Genomic DNA, 21723 nt, shown 5'->3' on the forward strand with positions numbered 1-21723 from the left:
GGTGGATATCGTGATTAAGGAGTTTAGTCAGTTATTCACATACCGTTGGAGCTTCAAGCTACAAGTCCATAAGGTCTCCTTGGTAGCTCAATAGGTTCAAGTTGAGAAACAAATTTTTGGTTAGTTTGAAGTGTTCAAGTTAACAAAAGGAAATTTTATATGATATAATTAAATTAATTCAATTATATGTGATATAATTGATTTGACGTATTTGATACATTATTTGATTGGAGGAATTAATATAAATATGATTTATATTAAATGCCATAAAATAGAAAAAGAACTATGGTTTATATGTTGCATATGATGCAATATTAAAACTATAGGTTATAAATATAATATGATAAGTTAGTTATTATATTTATTTATAATATATTAATTATGTGATAATTAATTATTCTTTTTCTTAATAACTGACTTGAGTGGGAAGTTATTTACGGTTTATGGTAACTATGAGATAAAAAGAAAAATGGTTTTCCAAATCAGATGTTGATTCATTCGTATCGTCTCACAAAAGAAAGACCATCGAGTAAAAGAGTTTTACTAAACAATAGTATTACACAGTCTAAACGATCAAGTGTTGAGTATTTTATACGATAGTTACTCGTTGCTACACGATCGAGTAGCAAGTCTGTACGATAGGCTTCTTCTGACTACACGATCAAGTATCAAGTCTATACTATACTTCCTTATTCTATCGCATACTCGATTGTCTACTTAATCATCCACTTTCTCCATTCCTCTATCCAAATTCGTATAGAGCCCATAATTCTTGGATTCTCACATCGAGAATACCAAGATAGCCTTTGTGGTGGTGTTTAGTTCCATTGGAGGGTCGAGGATCAAGTTGTACTCGATTGTGATCGAGGATTCTACGGTTCATGTTGTTTGCTGTGTTGATCGTTGTGTTCGAGTTCCTGTTTGGACGCATTGAAGTTTGATAGAGGGAAATACATGAAGAAGGAGTTCTTCAAAGGTATTATACCTGATCCCTTGTATTTCATTAAGAAGCATGCTATAATTTACTCGTTATGCATAATTTGTTCTTCTTGACTATAAATGTTTGTATTCTTTCTCAATGGACTTTGGAACGATATGCTTCCGCTCACTGGTTCTCTATTTAGAGTTCCTTCAGAAAATACACTAAGTAAAACAATAAAACCACTTCGATATGATTGAGGTGGAGAGTATATGGATTTAAAATTCCAAGACTATTTAACGGAACATGGAATTGTATCCCAACTCTCAGTACCTAGTACATCTTAGCAAAACAGTATAGCAGAAAGGAGAAACCGAACCTTATTGGTCATGGTTTAGTCCATGATGAGTTACGCTTCCCTACTTGACTCATTATAGGGATATGCAGTACAGACTGCAACTTATATTTTGAATTGTGTTCCATCCAAGAGTATTTTTTATACACCTTTGGAATTATGGAATGGTCGTAAAAGTAATTTACGCCATTTCAAAATCTAAGGTTGCCCAACACATGTGCTTGAGGCTAATCGTAAGAAATTAATACCTCGTTCAAAATTATGCCTATTTGTAGGCTACCCCAAAGGAATGAGAGGTGGTTACTTGTACGATCCAAATGATTATAAAGTGTTTTGTCAACAAATGCTACATTCTTAGAAGAGGGCCACATAAGGGAGCACAAACCACGCAGTAAAATAGTATTGAATGATTTTTCTAGTGAAACTATTGAACCTTCAACAAGAGTTGTTGAAGAGGCAAGTACATCGACGAAATTTGTTAATGTTGGTTCATCTAGAAGGTCACATCCACCTCAAACGTTGAGGGAACCTCGACAAAGTGGGGGAGGGGGGGTTTTGAACCCGCCTGTTCATTAAATGGGTTTAACAAAAACCCTAACTGTCATATCTGATGGTAAAGTTGAGGATACATTGTCATATAAGAAAGCGGTGGAGGAGGTTGACACAGATAATGGATCAAAACTTTGAATCTTGAAATGGAATCTATGTACTTCAATTCAGTTTGGGATCTTGTAGATCAACTTAATGGGGTAAAACCTATAGGTTGTAAATGGATCTACAAGAGAAAAAGGGGTATAGATGGTAAAGTGCAAACCTTCAAGGCTAGACTAGTAGCAAAGAGTTATACCTAAGTTGAAGGAATTGACTATGAGGAGAATATGTAGTAACTTGTGAAGCTGGCAAAGAGGCTGTTTGGCTCAAGAATTTTTTTACTCAACTAGAAGTAGTTCCAGACTTGTCAAGACCTATCATCCTTTACTGTAATAATAGTGGTGTTGTGGTTAATTCCAAAGAGCCAGGAATCACAAGTGTGGAAAACATATTGAGCATAATTATCACCTAATTCGAGATATTGTGCATCGAGCATAATGTTGAGCCCTTGCAGCTAAGGTGTTTGAAGGGTCATATGGAGAGTCTAAGTCTAGAGAACATGCCTCATTTGTATAAGGCAAGTGGAAGATACTACTGGATGCGTATTGTATGCCCTAGTTTCTTGTTTTTTTGTACATTATACTTATTTATTCTTTCTTTTGTACACCTTACTAGCTTTAGGACAAGTGGGAGATTGTTGAGGTTGATGTCCTAAGTCTCATGGGTCTTATAGTTGTAATTGTATTGTACAAACAATTTATTTATCTAACAAAATAAAGAGGTATTTTATTTATCATTTAGTTGCATTTATCCACAAAAACCAATAAACTAAAATCTAGGGTTATTTTCTGAAACTTAAACATGTATGTAGAAACATATAGGTGGATCATGTTTAAGTGATAACCTAAACAGTCTGTAATATATGGATAAGGTTGGGTACCTTATCTTGGTGACACTACGAATACTGTATGTTTTGTAGTTGTTACAATTGTTGTAAAGTGCTACGAATGATCTGATCCTGATCCATCATGTGTAAACATGTGAGTAAGGGTGCTCTATGCAAAGATTTTGTATAAGATCGGACCATGAAATGTATAGTTTCTCTATATAATACCATTGATAGATGATACTTAAGGAGTTAGATGTAATATGAGGGGCAATATGGTATTTTGGTCCAGTTGTACTTATGAGCAAATTTATGAAGAGTCAAATCTCACCATTGATTGATTATATCCAATGGACACAAAAATATATCTGTAGTGCCGAAGAATGCAGTTATCACTCTTTAGTGGAGTGACAGACTGTTAGTTTAATGGAAAGGTTTGATTAATTTAATCAAGAGTTTGATTAATTATCGAGACCATTGGAGCTTCAAAACTATAGGGTCCATAAGGTCTACTGTTAGCTTAATTAGGTTTATGAGAATTGAATTAATAGAAATAATTTGGATTAATTTGAATTGTTCAAATCAGTATAAACGGAATTATTTATATAAAATATGAAATTGAAAAAAAAACACCTTAAATATAAATTTTGATTCATATTAGCATATTAGAGGGAAGTTGTTTATTATATAATATATTTATTATTAAATAAAATTATTTATATAACGTGTATGGTTTTTAATTACATAAAATAAGTGTTAATTAAAGTACATATTAATTAAATGAAAATTAGTTTTATTTAATTATATATATTTTTTAATTACATAAACTTTTCATTTTCTTACAATTTCATTTTCTTCAATAAATTCTCTCATTATTATTTGGAAGATGAAAAAAAAAGATTCTTTCATCTTCTACTTGCACTATTATAAATACTCCAAAATTTGTTGGAGATGTAAAGTGTTGAAAATATTAAAGTTGTTGAAAGTTTTGGAAAAGTGTTTTTCTCTCAAAACAAATTCTTTCTCTCTCTAAATTATTCAAAGAAGCTCACAAACTCTCTACAATTCTCTATCCTGAGAATACTAAGGTCTTCACGTGGAGGTGTCTATTGGTTTTGAACATTTATTGTTGTTGTTTGTGTTCGAAGTTTTTTTAGAGGAAATCGTGAAGAGACTAGTCTTCAATGGTACGTTTTCCAAATCTTTTTTTCTTCTTAATATATATATATATTCTTAATTGATCATGTGTATTCTGTTTCCTTCACATATATTCTTTGCCTGTTATGTAAAATTAAAGTTAGAACACGATATTTTCCGCAATGAGTATTCGCATATCCTTTCACCCAAAAGGGACAAGTAAGTACTCTCATAAGAAGAGAGCAAACCTTAAATCTTTTGGTGCTTAGTTGACTTATTTACTCATGGATAATTTATGCATCATAGTGCAGGTTAACTTGGATAAGATCAAGACTAGACTAGGAGAAAGAGGTCTAGAGGTCAAGACCATCAGGCATCACTAGGCAAACCCTAAGTGAACGAGATCCGAGTGCCAACAATTATTATTAGAAAAATTTTCAATTTACAACCCTAAATGCTGGAGTTTTATCAATTTAAAATCCAAACTAATACTTGTAGCAACTTAAACTGAATGTTTATAAATATATTAATCTACAGTTTATACCCTTCTTCATATTTAGCTTGAGAAGTATAGTGTGTGACTTTTAATTTTTTTCAATTCAACGTCTAAATTGTTATAAGTAAATTTATTAGGATTATATTTGAAAATATCAATGCATCAATTCTTATGCATGTGTATACTTCTTCAAATATTGATTTAACAAAATGAACAATTATAATTTACATGGACAATTTTCAAAGAAATCTCAATTGAGAGTCTAAATTAATTTATTGATGTGAATTTAGAGGTTTAATTGATAAAATTATAAGCATTATATAATGTTTATCGAAATAAAACATAATGAAAAGTTTAGATTGATACAAATTAAGAGTTTAAATTAATATAATTATTAATTTATGGTTTAAAACCCTACACCAAAATTCAGAACCGTGAATTGATATTTGACCGCTTTATTCTTGTTATTATTTTAGCATACATGTTTTGAACTTTAAGATAAAGTTAAAACAATGCTGAATGTATAGGTAAAGTCAGCGCAAGAGCTTGAACAGTGAAGTTAATGGAGGATCCATAAAAAAACTGAGACTCAACCAATTTCCGATCCCTTCACTTCCAATGAAGAAGAAGCACACCATCAGCTTCTTCAGCCACTGCAATATCCCTAAACCCTTTTCAGCTCTCAATTCAATTTCATCATTCCCTCTATTCTTCCTCCTCTCTCTGTTTCTCCAACCCATTTCTTCTTCTTCTTTGATTAACTCTCCCCCTCCGCTTCCCATTCTTCCCATCCCCTCCGCTTCTCAGATCCAATGGCAACTCGGAAACATGGCTCTCTTCCTTCACTTTGGCCCCAACACCTTCACCGATTCCGAATGGGGAACTGGCCACGCTGACCCATTTATCTTCAACCCCACCAATCTCGATGCTGCTCAATGGGTCCGAGTCGCCAAGGATGCTGGGTTTTCCCATCTCATTCTCACTGCCAAGCACCACGATGGGTTCTGCTTGTGGCCGTCGGAGTATACAAAGTACTCGGTAAGCTCCAGCCCGTGGAGAAATGGCAAAGGGGATGTGGTAGGGGAACTCGCCAAGGCTGCCAAAGAAGCTGGACTTGGATTGGGCCTCTATCTGTCCCCTTGGGATCGTCACGAGTCCTGTTATGGCAAAACTCTGGAATATAATGAGTTCTATGCTGGGCAAATGACTGAATTACTTACAAGGTACTGGTTCTTGGTTTCTTGTTTTTTGCTCTTTTAAGTGTTCGACGAATTGCTTCTTTGCTCATTTGTTTTAACTGAGTAGCGGAAATGTATGTTGATTTGATTTTAGGTATGGAGAGATCAGTGAAGTGTGGTTGGATGGGGCAAAAGGGGAGGGCGAGAAGGACATGGATTATTTCTTTGATTCTTGGTTTAGTTTAATTCATCAGCTCCAACCGGGGGCTATCATTTTCTCCATCAGCTCCAACCGGGGGCTATCATTTTCTCCGACGCCGGTCCTGATTGCCGGTGGATTGGTGACGAAGCTGGTGTTGCCAAGCCTACTTGTTGGTCGCTTTTTAACTCCAGCGATGTAGATATTGGTGGCACTGATTCTCAGTGAGTTCACTTCTGAATTTTGATGGTTTCTTTATCTCTGCTGGCTGTTTCTATTTTTCCAATGTCTCTCTCTCTGTGCCTATGGTCTTCAGATACTCTGGGGAAGGTGACCCATTTGGAATGAACTGGGTTCCAGCTGAGTGTGATGTCTCAATAAGGCCTGGTTGGTTCTGGCATCCATCAGAAGTTCCAAAGTCTGCGACAACTCTTCTCGACATATATTACAAATCAGCTGGCAGAAACTGCCTCTTGTTGCTAAACGTACCACCGAATTCCTCTGGTTTAATATCAGCTGAAGATGTACAAGTGCTTCAAGAATTCACTAAGATTCGAGACTCCATTTTCTCCCACAATTTCGCACAAAATGCTCTTATCGATGCTAGCAGTACCCGAGGAGATGGCGAAGATGTCCGCTTTGCCCCCTCCAATGTCCTCAAAGAAGGTATTTACACTTACTGGGCTCCTGCTGAGAATCAACCCACATGGGCTCTGTACTTAAACCTTCAAGATTTCATATCTTTCAATGTGCTGCTTATTCAAGAACCAATTCACATGGGACAGAGGATTATTGAATTTCACTTTGATATTCTGAATGATGAGGGTGTTTGGAATACAGTGGTGAGAGGCTCCACTGTGGGCTACCGAAGAATACTAAGATTTCCAACTGTAGTATCTCAGTTTTTGAGACTTGTTATTGAGAAGTCAAGGGCTGATCCCCTCGTTTCTTATTTGGCGATACATGTGGATAACTTCTCTCACTTGGGTAGTCATTTGGATAAGAGATTGGGAGCGGCCATCAATGGCAGTGAAATTCATCGTCAGATTACCCTAAACAATTCTCAAATTTCTGCTGTATAATATTCTCATTGTCATTCTAGCTCATATTTGTAATGATTTCTTTTCAAAATGTTATGGAACTTCGTTTTCATTTCATTGAAATTTCAACATAAAAACTGTTCCAATACAAACTGAACAGAGTTGTATACATCTGCTTTTGCAACAAGATTTGTGGCATTCCACCTAAACTTGAAGGAAAGCCATTAACTGTTTCATAAGCAAACATCATTACGATCACAAGATATTATATTAATATGAATTTAACCTATTTGTTCAAGTATGAATACAGCAAAAGATATCTCCGAAAGAAAGGGTCAAGCAATTTTTACATCTTGCAGAAGCCGAGCAGCCATAGAGCCCATTCTTCTAGTTTCCCAGTTGCCCAGTTTCTTATCCTCGTCTCCTCTAACTGGCTCCTCTGCCTCCTGGATTTCCTTTTCGTCGTAACTTACATCCTTTTTGTCATTCTCCTGTCTTGAACAAACCGTGTCAATTTCCTGTTGTATATTGTCTCGAGTGTTCTCTGCATTTCCAGCTGCAGACTTTAGCCCCATAATGTAGAGCTGAATGCTGGGATGCTGATACTGGGAGTCCATCTGCAACAAATAGCACAATAGAAAATGTAACACAGATTACATTTGCTCCTGACCATTGTTGTGCCAACGTTAACAAGAATAAACATCTTAATTTATGGCCATTTCAGAGACTCGAGAAACGTTGGAAGTATAGTGTACCTTTGATTGTGATACAGTTTTCACCTCAAAGTTCTTTTTCCACATCTCAAGCATTTGCTCATGAACGTTTGTCGAACGAATCTCATACCCCAACTTCACATAACAAGTATGAATAAATAAGCCAACTATGGTATCCGATGTAAAAATGTGGATAAAAGTTATAATTCGTACCATAATAGTAGTTTTGGGACCTGATAATGCATGTATTGTCTTTAAAAGTGGTTCCAATAGATGTTCTGCATAAACCTTCACGTTGAATAACAAAAATTACAGCTGCTGGTTATTCGCTTCATAAATAACATAAGAAAAACATGCTATTGAATAATGTATCATTGTGTGCTTTGACTAGAAATAATCGTAGAGACTTACGACGTCAGTGCCGATAATAAAGTCAAATGGTGGACCTACAGCCATGATATGATATTCATTCCCCCAGTCTAATTCTGCTGCTCTAATTGAACCAAATGAATCTACAACGAACAACTTTCCCTAATTAGAAACACTAAAGAAAATCAAAGGATCTCCATACCGTATTTAATTAAACCAGAACTTTGTCTTGACTTTCCAAGGCGGTAGGGGAAATGAAATCCTAAAAGAAAACTTCAAACAAACTGATTTTTTTCTAATTGAATTGCCAGCATTAAAATGTTAATCATTGTTATAAGGAAGTTTGTAATTCATAATTTTCAAAGGTACCTGAAGGGTTCATTTGTGCTAAGCTTGGTGTATTACGTTCTATATTTCTCGCTAGTATAGGCAAAACATCCCTTTGGTCTGTAGCAACTACATCACATCCAAGCAATGCCATGCCTATGAAGAGAAGTTCAAATCAAAATTATAAACCACACAAGGAAGAGGGTACAGCCCTTAGTGCACAAAGATTAGCAAACGAAAGGACTGGTTTCAGATTAAACTTTACACACACACACACACGCAAAAAAAAAAAAAAAAAAAACCCTCACCAAACCCAGCCAGCCCACAACCAGCTCCAAGTTCGATGACACGCTTTCCTTTAAGTTTAGAAGGGCTAAATTTTCCTCTTCGGCAATTCTTCTCCTGAAAAAAGAGATCAAAAGTTTTTAAAGAATGATAAACTTCCAGATTTAATTATGGTATGAATCATGCTACTCATGAAAAAATTCATCTAATCCAATCAAGGATACCACATGAAGGATTACGGTAAACCATCTTTGATAAACGTAGTTATGTTGAATGACATTCCACATTCTATGCTCACATATGAATCGGGGATTTTATAAAAATCTAATAGATGCAAGGCTTTCAGCTCTTAGTATTTGCATCTTGATCAAAGATAACTAAAACTCACCAATAATCAAGGTAAAAGCCATGCAATGCTTTCATCTTCACAAATAGAACATGATCAAAATATTCAGTTTGACTAGGCGTGTCATATGTTGTTAACAAAGAATGACAAATTTGAAAACTTGAGCACAAACAACTAAATTTTCCCTCCGTAAGTAAGATGACACATATAAATCCAAATACTGTAAGAAAAATGGAAACTCCAATGACATTTGAGAATCAATGAGAATGTAAAGGTAGAGAAGTGATTACCAGAAACTTGACAAATACCAGTGAAGCATCCCACACTGTTGTTCCTAAATGTTTTGAATTCGGATCCTATAAAATTGCAATGTAACATACTTCCATGGTCAGATAGGTTACTAAAGAAGGTGACTACAGACATGACTGTGAAATAGAAATTAGAAATGGCCTACAGAAATGTCTCTATCAAATCTCAAGAGGTAGAGGATTCGAATGGGGATGAGTACTTTTTGCACAATAGCCCTTTGCAAGTTTAGCTAACAACAATGAGCTATCATAGATATGTTCTTGAAATAGCAAGGATGTGATAGACAGGCAAGTGATAACTTATGTTCCTATATGAAAATTTAAAATTCCGTTCCAAGCAATACCTGATAGAATCGCAATTCATGACCCAATACTTCCATGGTCATGGTAAATGTACTGGGAGAATTTAGCCTGATAATACCAAATTCAATAATATATCAAATGATCAAGCTAGCATAGGTGGTAAGAAAAGAAAAATCTGGATTGAATATGTAACTTAAAAAACTGGCATCTTAGGGCATGCACATCTTATTCTATTTTCAAGATATGTACAGATACCATATATTATTTAACGATTATGACCTCTAATACAAAATAGTAAATAAAAAGGAAAGCTAAGATTTCATTACCTGTCGGCCTCCATAGCAAAACCTCAAATTCCAACTTCCTCAGTCAAAAGGGTAGTTGAACCTTTGATCAGAACATATTTGCTGCAATACAGAGTTCAAATTTTCCTTTGATTTGGGGAGATTGAGAGAGACCTAAGGAGCTTAGTTCATCAGACAAATAAATAGTAGGTAACATCTCAACGAAAATGATGAACTAGAACTACTTCTAATGAGTAATTTTATTGCATAAGCATACATAGTCTAACTCCATTTTCCATTCCGTTAGAAACCAGATAAACACCACCAACAATTATCTTTAAACTTATTCATTCTTTCCAGGAGAGAAGAAACAAGATCAAACACTCAACTCAAATTCTAGACTCTAATATGGAATAAAACGAAGAAGTGTGAAAGATTAATGCATATAACATTGATTGAAAAACACAATAAAGAGAAGAAACGTACCAAATTAATGGAGATTCTTAATTCTTCGTTTGAAGAGTGAGACTCCAATTTCGTGCATTTCAGGTCTCCTGTATTCGTTGGGTTTCTCATCGCCTCCGTTCCCGTTGGATGAAACCACGGTAGAATTAGTGGGCCGTTTTTTGGAGTCAGGCCCAGCCGGAGACTGGGCCGGCCCAGATGGTTTGAAAGATGATGGTAGATTTTCGTCCGTGCCCCTTGTACGATGTTTAATTAACAAAAACACCCCTAATAAAAAAAACGATCTCGAAATTTCCGTCTTTTTTCCCTCCAAACAGTGTTGTGTATAGTGGCGGAGCGCCGCCGTGTTTACAATTTTCAGGAACGGCGGAGTAATGGAAAATGATAAGCCAATAACAACCATGTGCGCAGTGATAGCTATGGATCACACCAGTTTCTGTTACAGAGTTTGTTCTATCTGTGAGAGAACACTCCCTGATAACCCATCTTCTTCTGTTTGCAAATTCTGCAACTTCAACGCCTTCAATCCCAGTCTCTCTTCCTCCAAACGTGTATTTCGTCTTCTTGTGAGTATTTCCGCTTTTCTTACTTGGGAATTTCATTTTTCAGTATTTGTGAAAACTTCTTGTGATGTTTTTGTATTTTGAATTCCGCTTTCAATTTGAATGGGAAATATTGGGGTTATGTTTGTTTTTGAGTATTGACTCATTATGGACTTGATATTATGTTTGTTGGAGGAAATTTTTTGTTGTGTAAAATGGGTTTGGGCTTGTGCATTACGTTCCTTACATTGAGGTTTTTGATTGGGGTTTCTGTATTTCCATTGTTGTTTGGGCAGATGTCAATTGCAACGGATAGGAAAGTACAAACTGTAATATGCTTTGATAGGGCTGCTAGGGTTCTGTTTGGTTGCTCTGCTGATGAGTTTTTCGACTTTGCTAAGCTACATCCTTTTGCTGGTAAATTCCCTCTGAGTTTGTGACTGACTTCTCATTTGTTTGCATGAGTTTCTCTTGAATGGTCATAAAGGATTTAGAACGAGAGGCATTTTATTCTGTCAAGAAACTTTCATAAAACAGCATATAGAAAACAACCTAATGGCAGAGTCCCTCCGCCTAAGAGAAGGGGTCAAACAAAAGCCTTCCTGCTAAGTTTAGTGATTCTTAGATCACCGATTAATCCAAAAGCTTAAGCTAATGAGAGTGAAGACAAATTTAATATTATATCATCTAACATTTTCGCTCACTTGTTAACTTGAAATATGAAGCAAGTGGAAATCAATATTAATTGGGAAGGAAATAACATTGCAGGGATTTAAATATAGGACCTCTTGATCCACCCGCTCCGATATCATCTTAAATCACCGATTTGCCCAAAAGTTTAAGCTAATGGGTGAAAACAAATTATATAATTTAACAATGATCGTCAATAGATGTCTAGAGAATACATCAAAAATACAATTTGTTGGGGAAAAAAAATTGTCTTTCATGAAATCTAGCTTTATCTTGTAGACTTTCATTTTATAAGATTTCTGGTTGAATTTTTATTTCGTACTGCAGCTGAAACTGTAAGTGAAATTCTGGAGGGAGAGATGTTTAGAATCACAATCTCTAAACCGAAGAATGGCAATGCACAACACTCAAGAGTTGTCCAAGTTGTTCCTCTGAGTTCAGGTTTTCAACCAGCAATTTTTAGACTGAGGGAATTGTATGGGGTAAGATGCTGCTCTTAATTTTCCTTCCTTTGTCATTAGTTCTTATTATATGTTTTCCCACATGCTTTTCTTTTTCTTGAGGACTTCCATCTGAGGTTTGGGTGGATGCTTAGGCAGGCATATATGAAGCTCCACAATCATTTAGCTGAACTCCCATGGATAAATTTAATTACTGTTGATTAGCATATATATCATTTTGATTAGCAAAAGGGTTCATAGTCCACTGAAGATCATTATTTCATATATTGGTGAACTGAGATACATCAATAATTGTTTATCGGGAGGGAGGGACGTAAAGTGAGCTAGTTCCTTGTAGGTGTTCTAAGAGAGATATGGAAGCTCTTGAATTCTCCTCAGTTGTATTGTTGTGGTTTTGTTTTTTTAGCGAAGAACTTACGTAGAAAGAAGGTTTATTGAAGTGGTTTCATATTCTAATGTGGAGACTATAATAACTTGGTATAAAGTTATGATGAGAGGAAAGACTCAAGTTAAAGCTCCAACTGATGAGATAATCTAGTGTCTTCTATATTTTTAATAGTAAACATTCCATGCTTTTGCTTCTTCCACAGAACAAGAGTTAGTATAACATTATCTTCATCCGGTGAGCGTCAGTGAAGCTGCACCATGGAATTGTCATGTTATGCATCCAGACAAAAAGAAGCATCAAATTCAAAGCTGTCCCTTCATCTAAGCTCAATTCTTCTTTGTCAGATGTTCAAAATTGAGCCAAATGAGCAGATGGGTGAAACTGTCCCTTCAGCTTCTTTAGCTTTTTCAATTTGGTCATGTGTAGTGCTCAAACATCTACTCTAAACCTTTTGACATTGTAGCAGCCACTAGTAAGAATTTGTATCCTTTGTTTTTAAGCAGTTTACCCTAAAAACTTAATAGATATATTCGTTGAGTGCAATCGAGCTGATGTTTTTTTATGAGTTCTATAAATTTGGGTTTAAATTACAAAAGTTACTTCAAAAGAGAATTGAAATTGAAATCACTGGTGTAGCATATATGATATATCAGTTAGATTGTTTTGTCTTGTTTTTGGTTTGCCAGGTATCTTATAATTGCCCAGTGACTATATATTTTGGTTGAAATACTACTTTGGTTCCTGTACTTTTGGTTTTGATTCATTTTGGTCCTTATGTTTTTAAAATGTTTGTTTTGGTTTATATAATTTCAACTTTGGTTCATTTTGGTCCCTGTACTTTAAAAATATTCATTTTGGTTTTTGAACTTTAAAAAATATTCATTTTGATCCCTTAAAAATGAAACAAAAATAAAAATGAAAGGACCAAAATGGTCACTTTTTTAAAGTATAACGACCAAAATGAACATTTTGAAAGTACAAAGATCAAAATAAACCCAAGTTAAAAATATATGACCAAAATAAACAACCAAAAAGAACTAAAACGAATAGTATAGAGACTAAAATAGTATTTAAATCATATATTTTTATTGTTGAAATCAATATACAAATGTCTACTACATTTTGATTGCAGAGTCAACTCCAATTGATTACTACGGTTTCATTTGCTGTTGGTAATGGACAAAATATGCAATTGGTTCCAAAAAGTAAAAGAGATGTGATGTGGGCACCTCAAAAACTACCTAATCCTATCCCATTCCCAAAATTGTTTGCATTTTTGCTATCATTTAGAATGGACATATTTTGTTATTTGATGGAATTTTTTGTGCAGTGGAGAGGATTATTGTAACTTGAAAGGAAGAAATAAGTTAATTCTGATCTAGTTCTTTCCAAAGATTTGTTTGGGACATGAGACAAAAGCTTTCATTAAAATCAAAAGTTTTATAAAATGTAAGTTTAGTGTGGTTTAGGAAAATGTGCAACTCCTCTAATAAGCAAGAACAGCCCTCCATTTACTTTTTCTCTAACAAAGATGGATGTTTATATAGTTTTTTTTGTTTTTTTTCTGGAATATTCATCATGTGTGACTTGCAAGTTTCTTCTTAATATTAAGTTTAGTTAAAGTGCTGAAAACTTAGTTTTAGTGCTTTAGTTTTTATTTAATTACTTTCCATTTCAATAGTAGTCATAAATTAACTTCCTTTCTAAATTTAGCAATTGAGATCATCTCTCTCTTATGGCAAATGGAAACTTATTCAAGCACATCAACCAATCATAGTTAGATTCCATCGAAGAAGTTACAAAATTCATTGAAATGCACTTACGACTAATAAAGACGATTATCAAAGTCTCAACAAATTAAGCTATACTTAAGTTGACTTATCTTTAAATTACTTTTTTAGTTCAACAAATATAGTGCAAACGATTTAAATTTCTGATATAGAAAAAATTAAGTGATGTATGATTTATAGTTAGAAATTATAATAAATGTATATCTTCTTTGTTTTAATAGCTTGATTTGACAATTATATGGATGGACTGAAAATCTAGGAATATAATTGAAACGTTTATTAAAATTTATTAATATTATTATTATTATTATTTTGGCAAAGGATTAGTAATAATTTTCAAAATGAAATGTATAGCAATGTACAAATTTGAGTCTATAATTTCAAAATTATGGAGTAAAGATAATTTCCATGAGATGATAAGACCTAATAAAATGGAAATGGACGTGACAAGTAATTAAAATAACTCACAGCCACATTTTCAACACACTCTCGTTTCTTCTAAGACATCAAAATTGTCGGCACAACATTACATCCATCCCTTCCTTTACCTATTCCTTTCTTTTAGTAAACAAAGTTCTTTAATTTTGTGCCTTCCAACTTCTAATATAAATAATCTTTATAAAAAGAAATAAAGACAAAACCTTCATTTTCATTTTTAATATTCGATTCCAAAAATCAAATATTTAATAATATATAGTTCACATTTCATTTCAAAGTTTCTTAATTCTTATCCTTTTAAGATTCATGTATATTAATTAATAAATAGTCGGGTTTTTTTTTTTTTGTCTTACTATTCTTTTTAGTAATTGTAACTATTAAATTATAATTAACCAAAATGGTAATGTAAGTTGGGGTTTGAAGAGCAAGAGTTTGATATGTATAATGAGCCAAAAGTTGTTTTTAAGGATTTTTTGTCCACAATTTGGTGTGGACCTAACATTTTTTAGTCAAATTAAACTACTTAGAGCTATGCACTTAACCAATACAATCATTCAGTTTAATTTCAAATGTTTTTTTTTAAATTGTACTACTAATTTTCAACCCCAGTTTTTCAAAGTCTCAATCGATAAGTATTTGATCCTTTATTTTTTATAATTAAGCTTATAAATATTACTTTTACGTAGAAGTTTCTTTATTTCGTTATTCGTTTTTTACCAATGTTTTAAAAAACAAGCTAAATTTTAAAAATTAATTAAAAATAGTTCTAAGAAAATTATTTATTTATTTAGAATATGACTAAGAATTTAAGTATTTCTAAAAAAAATATATATATATATTAAAAAATCATAATATAAATTATAGAATTTAAGAGAAAACGAGCATAAATTTCAAAAAGTGAAAAATAAAATTGTTATTAAGCGAGACCTAAATTGTTCATAGTATAAATTATAGAATTGTTATTTTTTATATCTTGGGCTTCTACACGCGTAGCCTAAATAAATATGTTTAATTATATAATTGTTTAAACTTGTCTGTTTTTTTACACGAATAGTCTAATGAGCTATTGTTTACACAAAAGTCTGGCCAATCTATTTTTATGCTCTCCTAACTATTCACTTAAAAAAAATTGTAGATAATAATATTAATACCAAAAGAAGCATATAAGAAAAGTTTCTTGCTATTACAAACTTTTCAAAATAGTTTTCCTTTCAAAATTAAGGAAAATTTCACAAAAAATCTGAAAATTTGTTATCCTAAAGCAAAAATCACAAGAAGTTTTGAAGTAGAAAAAAAGGGGATAATTTTCTAGAAATAAATTCGGGTGTACTTGATAAGTGCATGAACAAGAGAATTTGTACAATATTTCGTCTTATATACTAAACAATATATACGGGGTATATTTATATTTTTCAGTATATTTATAAACACACAAAAAAATAAATCAAGGCATATGCGATATATAATTAAATTTTTTAGTATAATACCAACATATACTTGAGATCTCAATGAAAAACAATCAATCTTCAGCTAGAAATATAGAAAAAAATAAATAAAATTTGAGAGAAACATTAATTTAAAATATCTTGATTAAGTGAATATCAACTAAAATTAATAAATGAAAAAAAAACAAAGTCAAAATACAACAATGATGTTAATGTAGCAGTCAAAATTCAAAATTCTCTCCCTCCCTTTCTGTACAACTTTCGACAAGCATGAGGAGCAGTGGCAGCATCCGACAGCAGCAGGAAAAAAGAACTACTTGAAGGTGGACTATGGCATCCCTCCAGCAATCTCTCCATCCCTCCCCCTTCTCCATCGTGCATCGACAACAAATGTAAACGACAATGGTTTTGTAACACCCCGCACATTTTTTTAGTAATAATGTAATTTCAGTTATATTATTTGGAATTTCAATAATTATTATTAGTTGGAGGTGTCTTGAATATAGTAGTTTTATCAGAGATAAGTGTGAATGAGAGAAAAATATCCAAGAAAGTTTACTCTTTTGGAAAGAGAAAGAAATTTAATGTGTTCAAAACTCCTAGTTATATATGGTTTGGAGGTATGATATGAGGGGTTACAAGGAATTTGTTTCGGTATAAAAGAAAAAATATCTCATTATCATGTGGAACTTTAAGAGAATATGAGTTGGATGGAAAGATAGCTTACATAGGTGATCGGTATGGAACTTTTTTTAACACAAGAATCTGTTACCAAAATAAAAGTTTGAGAAGGGATAAGCTAAAATGGAGTTACTAGTAACAGTAGATATTCAAGAACTATTGACATGGTAAGTTGAGGTTTCATTAGTTAAGAGGTAAACCATTGAGGGCATTAGTAAGATTTAAAGGATTTTGATGTAGTGTGCAAGTTCAAAACATGAACTAGTAAGATCCTCAATTTGATTGAAAGAGGAAATTAATCCAACTCGAGGTAGACAATAATGGTATATGCACAAAAGTAAGTAAGTTGGATCTTCCAATATAACCATTGATATAAGGGATAAACTTGGCAATAAAGTTGAGTTGATAGTAAGATGTTACTAAAAGGTGGGATTGGAGCATTACAAGATAGTATGTATTCTCTTGCATGGGCAATGAGTTAACTAGCTTTAGGGAGTATGAGTAATCCAAGCTAGGACTTATGAATCAAAAAGGTTTTATCGTTAAAAAAAATGACTTCAAGGATCAATTACGGTTATTACGAGGTTATGAAAATGTGTTATCAATTGACTTATGCTTTAGCTCCAGGGACTTCAAAACCTCATTTTCAGATGGAATTTTAGACTCATCCGTAGTAGGGTCTAAGTAATAATATGTGATTGTTTTAAGGCTAAAGGATAATATGAGGATTGGCTCAAGCAAGTTTTATAGCCCATGATAGTATAGAGCCTCATAATGAGTTTCTCATGAATGTGAGATCTAATTAGACAGAGTTACTCTCAGACATGTAGACCCTAAGAAAGACATCACAGTTGGCGCTTCTAGAGTAGAAGCAGTTTTCAGTTGACTAGATTTATTCTGGTACGTATCTTCAGATGACGCATTATATAGTATGACCAGTTTCTTCACTACACATATGAAGTTTTCCCTGTGACATGGTAGGCTCAGATATATGTTTTTAGTATATAAGACTTTCTTAACTTCATGACCATTTTCACAGTTCTCAAGTCAGACGTGTAGAAGCGTTGCTGATTTTCAACATCTTAAGTTTCAAAGTTATTTATGGAAGTGGTTGTTACACCTCTTTTGGTACTAGTTTTAGCTATGTCAAACGATGACCCTCGTTTTGCATCTAGTTTTTTTAAGAGTCTCCAGTTAGCATTGGGTACTCGATTGGATTTTGGTACAATTTTTCACCCATAGACTGATGGTCAAATAGAATATCTGAACCAAATATTGGAAGATATGTTGTGCGCTTGTGCACTAGAGTTTTCAGGGAGTTGGGACTCTCACCTGCATTTAATGGAATTCGCATATAATAATAGTTATCAGACTGTCACTGGCACATTGCAATTTGAAGCTCTATATGAAAAGAGTTGCAAGTCTTCAGTATGTCAGGGTGAGGTTGGTGAGAAGAAGTTGCTAGGTCCTGAGCTAGTGCAGACCACGAATGAGGCAATACAGAAGATCAGAGCTCGTATGCAACCAGCTCAGAGCAGACAGAAGAGCTACACCGATGTAAGACGTAAGGACCTGGAATTTGAGACTCGGGTGAAAATGTTCTTAAAAGTGGCACCCATGAAAGGTATTCTGAGGTTTGGAAAGAAGAGAAAGTTGAGTCCAAGATTCATTAGACTTTTCGAGGTCCTGGAATAAGTTGGCCCCGTAGCTTACCATTTGGTATTGCCCCGAGCATTGTCTTCAGTTCATAATGTCTTCCATGTTTCGATGCTAAGGAAGTATGTGACAGACTCGTCCCATGTAGTTGACTACGAGCCCTTACAGTTAAATGACAACTTGAGCTACGAGAAGAAGCCTATAGAGATCCTCGTCAGAGAGGTAAAAACATTGCGCCGCCGGGAAATTACTTTTGTGAAAATCCTGTGGCAGAATCACCAGTTCAAGGAAGCTACCTGGGAGCGAGAGGATGAGATGAAGGCCCAGTACCCGAAGCTTTTTCAAGAATGAATTTTCAAAGACGAAAGTTCTTTGAGGAGGGAAGAATGTAACACCCCCGGAGTTTTTTTTTTTTCAAGAATGAACTTTCAAGGATGAAAGTTCTTTGAGGAGGGAAGAATATAACACCCCGCACATTTTTTTAGTAATAATGTAATTTCAATAACTTTATTATTTGGAATTTCAATAATTGTTATTAATTGGAAGACATTTTTTGGAATTCAAGTATAAGTGCGGGAATTTAATTGTTGGCGTGAAATTATTCAATTTGAAATTCAAATCGGAAATTAATGGCAGGAATTAATTTTCTTTTGAAACGGAAAAGAATTAAATGTAATTATATTTATTTCCTTTTTTGTTTTATTATTATTGTTATTATTGTTTTTTTTAATAAAAAGTCAAACCCCACCCCCCTTTTCTTCCTCACGTTTGTGAGCCTGTCCGACGTCGCCCAAAGCTGCCACATCAGTTTCTTTTTCATGGCTTCCGTCCACCACTGCTCAAGCGTCGTTCGCTTTTGTCGTCACTAGATCTATCGATTTGAGTAAGATTTCTACCGTTTGGATTTGTTTTCGGTTGATTCTTAAATACTCATTTACTTTTGGCATCAATTGTTTGATTTCCATTGTGTTTCAACTTTGGATTCAAGTTTGTAAAGGTATTGAGATGTTGATCAGTGAAGTTGGAGTTTGTTTTAACAAGTTTTGGTAAGTTTTATGCTTTGATTACCCTATTGTGGATTAATTTTGGTTGTTGAGAAATTTTGGTAAAGTCATTTGGAAGTGATTTTTTTACGAAGCTACATATGGATAATTTATTTGAGACATTGGTAGTGAAGTATGTATTTGATTCTAACTTTAATCATGTAAGCCTAATTTCAAATTATGATTAGGGGGTTGATTCAAGAATTTCATTCAAGATGAAGATTAGTTTGGTTTGCTAATTATTTGGGCTTAAAATTGGAGGTTTGGAAGGTAAATTCGAATTGAACCACACCTTAGATAAGGTTATCTAGAAATATTTTGTTATATTTGGATATTTGGATTTTGGCCTTAACTATTAATTTTAAAGCTTGGTTTATGTTTAGGCTTGATTAAGGATTCAAGAATTTCACAAAGATTCAATTGCTTTTTGGTTCGATCTAATATCAAGGTAAGTAATCTTACTATTGGAATTGCCCACAGGCCAGACATTAGATGTATGCTAGCATGTTAAATGAAGGTTATGGCAGATGACAACATGAAAGATTTATAGTATAACATGATTAAAGTATGTTCTGTTACGAGATCCGAATTATTTATTTATGCACATAGACACTTGAATGCTAGTATGAGATGGTATGTGCTTCCATGGTTGTATTTGATCTGATGATGTTGAGGTATATATGTATGTTATAAAACCATGATGTTGAGGTATATGTGTATGTTGTAAAGCCATGATGTTGAGATTATATGTATGTCGTAGATTTGTACAGTGATGATTATGACGTTGAGACTGTGTAAATGTCCTTACTGATTAGTTAGATGCCCATTAGATTTTATGTTTCCTTCAAGATTCACCAGTTTGTGTTTCCTTTGGGATTCACCAGTTTGTGTTTCCTTCGGGATTCATCAGTTTGTGTTTCCTTCGGGATTCACCTGTTTTTGTTTCCTTTGGGATTCATCAGTTTGTGTCTCCTTCGGGATTCACCAGTTTGTGTCTCCTTCGGGATTCACCAGTTTGTGTCTCCTTCGGGATTCACCAGAGGTAGTAGGCATACGTAGGATAGGACTTAGTCTCCTTCTTGTTTCATGTGTATGTGTGTCCCATGAGAACTAGAGTAGTTTATATATTTCACCAGAAGTGAGTATCTAGAGGGCATAGATGCCTAGTAGTGGGGTTACTTATTGAGTGTTTTATACTCATTCTTTATCATGTTGTTGTTTCAGGTAAGGGTAGAGATGCACCGGCGATGGACAAGCGGAATTCGTGATCGAGCCATTGGAGCTAGTTTTTACGCTTCCACATCATGAAATTTAGAGTTTTTTTCATGTTTCTCTTAACTTTTAGTTTTGATGTTTAAAACTTACTTTTAAGAACTTTTTTTCAGACTTATTTACTATTCTTTATGATTTCTGGGTACCCTACTATTTTTTTAATATTTGAATTTAATGGAAGTCTTTTAAACTTACCTTATTTAATTAGCATTTATTTCGCCATAACCGAGTGTCGTTTTGAGTTCCATGCATGCATGTATTTAGTAACGGTCTAACTTAAGTCCTAGGGGGTCGGATCATTACAGGTTTAAGGTCTGTTTTGTACCATATGACTTTTAGGGTTAGTGGTCAAGAATATTTTATTCACAGTGCAAATGTGGTATGTTATTCAAATCTTATTCTCTCCTTGTAGTTCAGGATCGATACAGAGTGTTTGAATTAAGGTTTAAGATTGTTTTGTTAGTTTTGTGCCCAAGCTTCTCTTTGATTATTTCAAACTCATTCTAAATATTAAACCTAGTTTATAACTCTTGGAAATTTTTGGTTGTAGTTTGGGGCTAATTCACAGTGTTGGATTAAGGTTTAACGTTGTGTTTTTTACTAGGTCTTGCATGAACCTAGTGAAGTGGTGAAGCTATCAAGCAAGTGTTTGACGTTTGGTTAGTGACAAAACTTATTGTAATGTAGTTACTAGTGACAATACCTTGTTGTATTTAGTTTCTTTGTAAAAAATTTACCAAGTTTGATTATTAGTTTGTTTGTATTTGTCCCCAAGACATTCCATAATTCCTTGTATTTAGTTTCTTTGTAAAAACATTGTCAACTTTATTCTTATGTATGAAAGTTCTTATTTTTGTTTGTATCAATTTTGTGTTAAAAATAAGATTGGTCGATTATGGAAATCATATGTGCAATGAGAAGATTTAAAGAAACGATAAACTATCAAGACATATTTTATTGACAATATAAAAGTGTCATAAATATGAAATTATATGACAATAAAAATGTATCGTGATAGAACATTTGTTAATATAAAATAGTTTTCATTATTTAAATATTATTGACAAGAAAAAAATGACACTATATATTCTTTTTTGACATTTTATAATTGTCGTC

General features: G+C 33.7%; 3 protein-coding genes across 6 annotated transcripts; 2 read left to right on the top strand and 1 right to left on the bottom strand.

The window, feature by feature from the left end:
- The first annotated feature begins 4915 nt into the window (after positions 1-4915).
- Positions 4916-6970, top strand: FUC1 (alpha-L-fucosidase 1). Its single transcript, XM_039045794.2, has 4 exons — positions 4916-5607; positions 5717-5810; positions 5843-5985; positions 6078-6970. The coding sequence occupies exons 1-4, from the start codon at positions 5003-5005 to the stop codon at positions 6841-6843; spliced, it is 1608 nt and encodes a 535-aa protein (XP_038901722.1). The 5' UTR covers positions 4916-5002; the 3' UTR covers positions 6844-6970.
- LOC120088465 (S-adenosyl-L-methionine-dependent methyltransferases superfamily protein) lies at positions 6880-10325 on the bottom strand. 3 transcript variants are annotated; one of them, XM_039045797.2, is made up of 10 exons: positions 10223-10325; positions 9779-9859; positions 9494-9560; positions 9132-9197; positions 8519-8612; positions 8253-8366; positions 7926-8026; positions 7728-7802; positions 7557-7649; positions 6880-7418 (listed from the first exon to the last, which is right to left on the bottom strand). In XM_039045797.2, the coding sequence occupies exons 2-10, from the start codon at positions 9790-9792 to the stop codon at positions 7137-7139; spliced, it is 906 nt and encodes a 301-aa protein (XP_038901725.1). In that variant the 5' UTR covers positions 9793-9859; positions 10223-10325; the 3' UTR covers positions 6880-7136. The 3 variants fall into 3 exon arrangements, with proteins under 3 accessions (XP_038901725.1, XP_038901723.1, XP_038901724.1); XM_039045795.2 differs by having other exon boundaries at positions 9779-9910; positions 10223-10319; XM_039045796.2 differs by having other exon boundaries at positions 9779-9918; positions 10223-10316.
- On the top strand, positions 10286-12825 carry LOC120088466 (replication factor-A carboxy-terminal domain protein). Of its 2 annotated transcripts, XM_039045798.2 has the most exons (4): positions 10286-10767; positions 11040-11160; positions 11761-11915; positions 12485-12825. In XM_039045798.2, exons 1-4 carry the CDS (start codon positions 10576-10578, stop codon positions 12494-12496), a joined length of 480 nt encoding a protein of 159 aa, XP_038901726.1. In that variant the 5' UTR covers positions 10286-10575; the 3' UTR covers positions 12497-12825. The 2 variants fall into 2 exon arrangements, with proteins under 2 accessions (XP_038901726.1, XP_090162045.1); XM_090305919.1 differs by lacking the exon at positions 12485-12825 and having other exon boundaries at positions 10466-10767; positions 11761-11948.
- Positions 12826-21723: the final 8898 nt, after the last annotated feature.

This window comes from Benincasa hispida, chromosome 10 (genome assembly GCF_027475165.1).
Source record: "Benincasa hispida cultivar pf3 chromosome 10, pf3_genome.v1.1, whole genome shotgun sequence".
NCBI lineage: Eukaryota > Viridiplantae > Streptophyta > Magnoliopsida > Cucurbitales > Cucurbitaceae > Benincasa > Benincasa hispida.

Bases quoted from the DNA above. Each gene is read 5' to 3' on its own strand.
- FUC1 (XM_039045794.2), top strand. From the start codon at position 5,003: ATGAAGAAGAAGCACACCATCAGCTTCTTCAGCCACTGCAATATCCCT. The intron at 5,608-5,716 runs GTACTGGTTCTT...ATTTGATTTTAG, and splicing joins ATGACTGAATTACTTACAAG to GTATGGAGAGATCAGTGAAG. The intron at 5,811-5,842 runs CATCAGCTCCAA...TATCATTTTCTC, and splicing joins ATTCTTGGTTTAGTTTAATT to CATCAGCTCCAACCGGGGGC.
- LOC120088465 (XM_039045797.2), bottom strand. The intron at 7,650-7,727 runs GTACGAATTATA...TGTTATGTGAAG, and splicing joins GTCCCAAAACTACTATTATG to TTGGGGTATGAGATTCGTTC. The intron at 7,419-7,556 runs GTACACTATACT...TATTTGTTGCAG, and splicing joins AAACTGTATCACAATCAAAG to ATGGACTCCCAGTATCAGCA.
- LOC120088466 (XM_090305919.1), top strand. From the start codon at position 10,576: ATGGAAAATGATAAGCCAATAACAACCATGTGCGCAGTGATAGCTATG. The intron at 10,768-11,039 runs GTGAGTATTTCC...TTGTTTGGGCAG, and splicing joins AACGTGTATTTCGTCTTCTT to ATGTCAATTGCAACGGATAG. The intron at 11,161-11,760 runs GTAAATTCCCTC...TTCGTACTGCAG, and splicing joins TAAGCTACATCCTTTTGCTG to CTGAAACTGTAAGTGAAATT.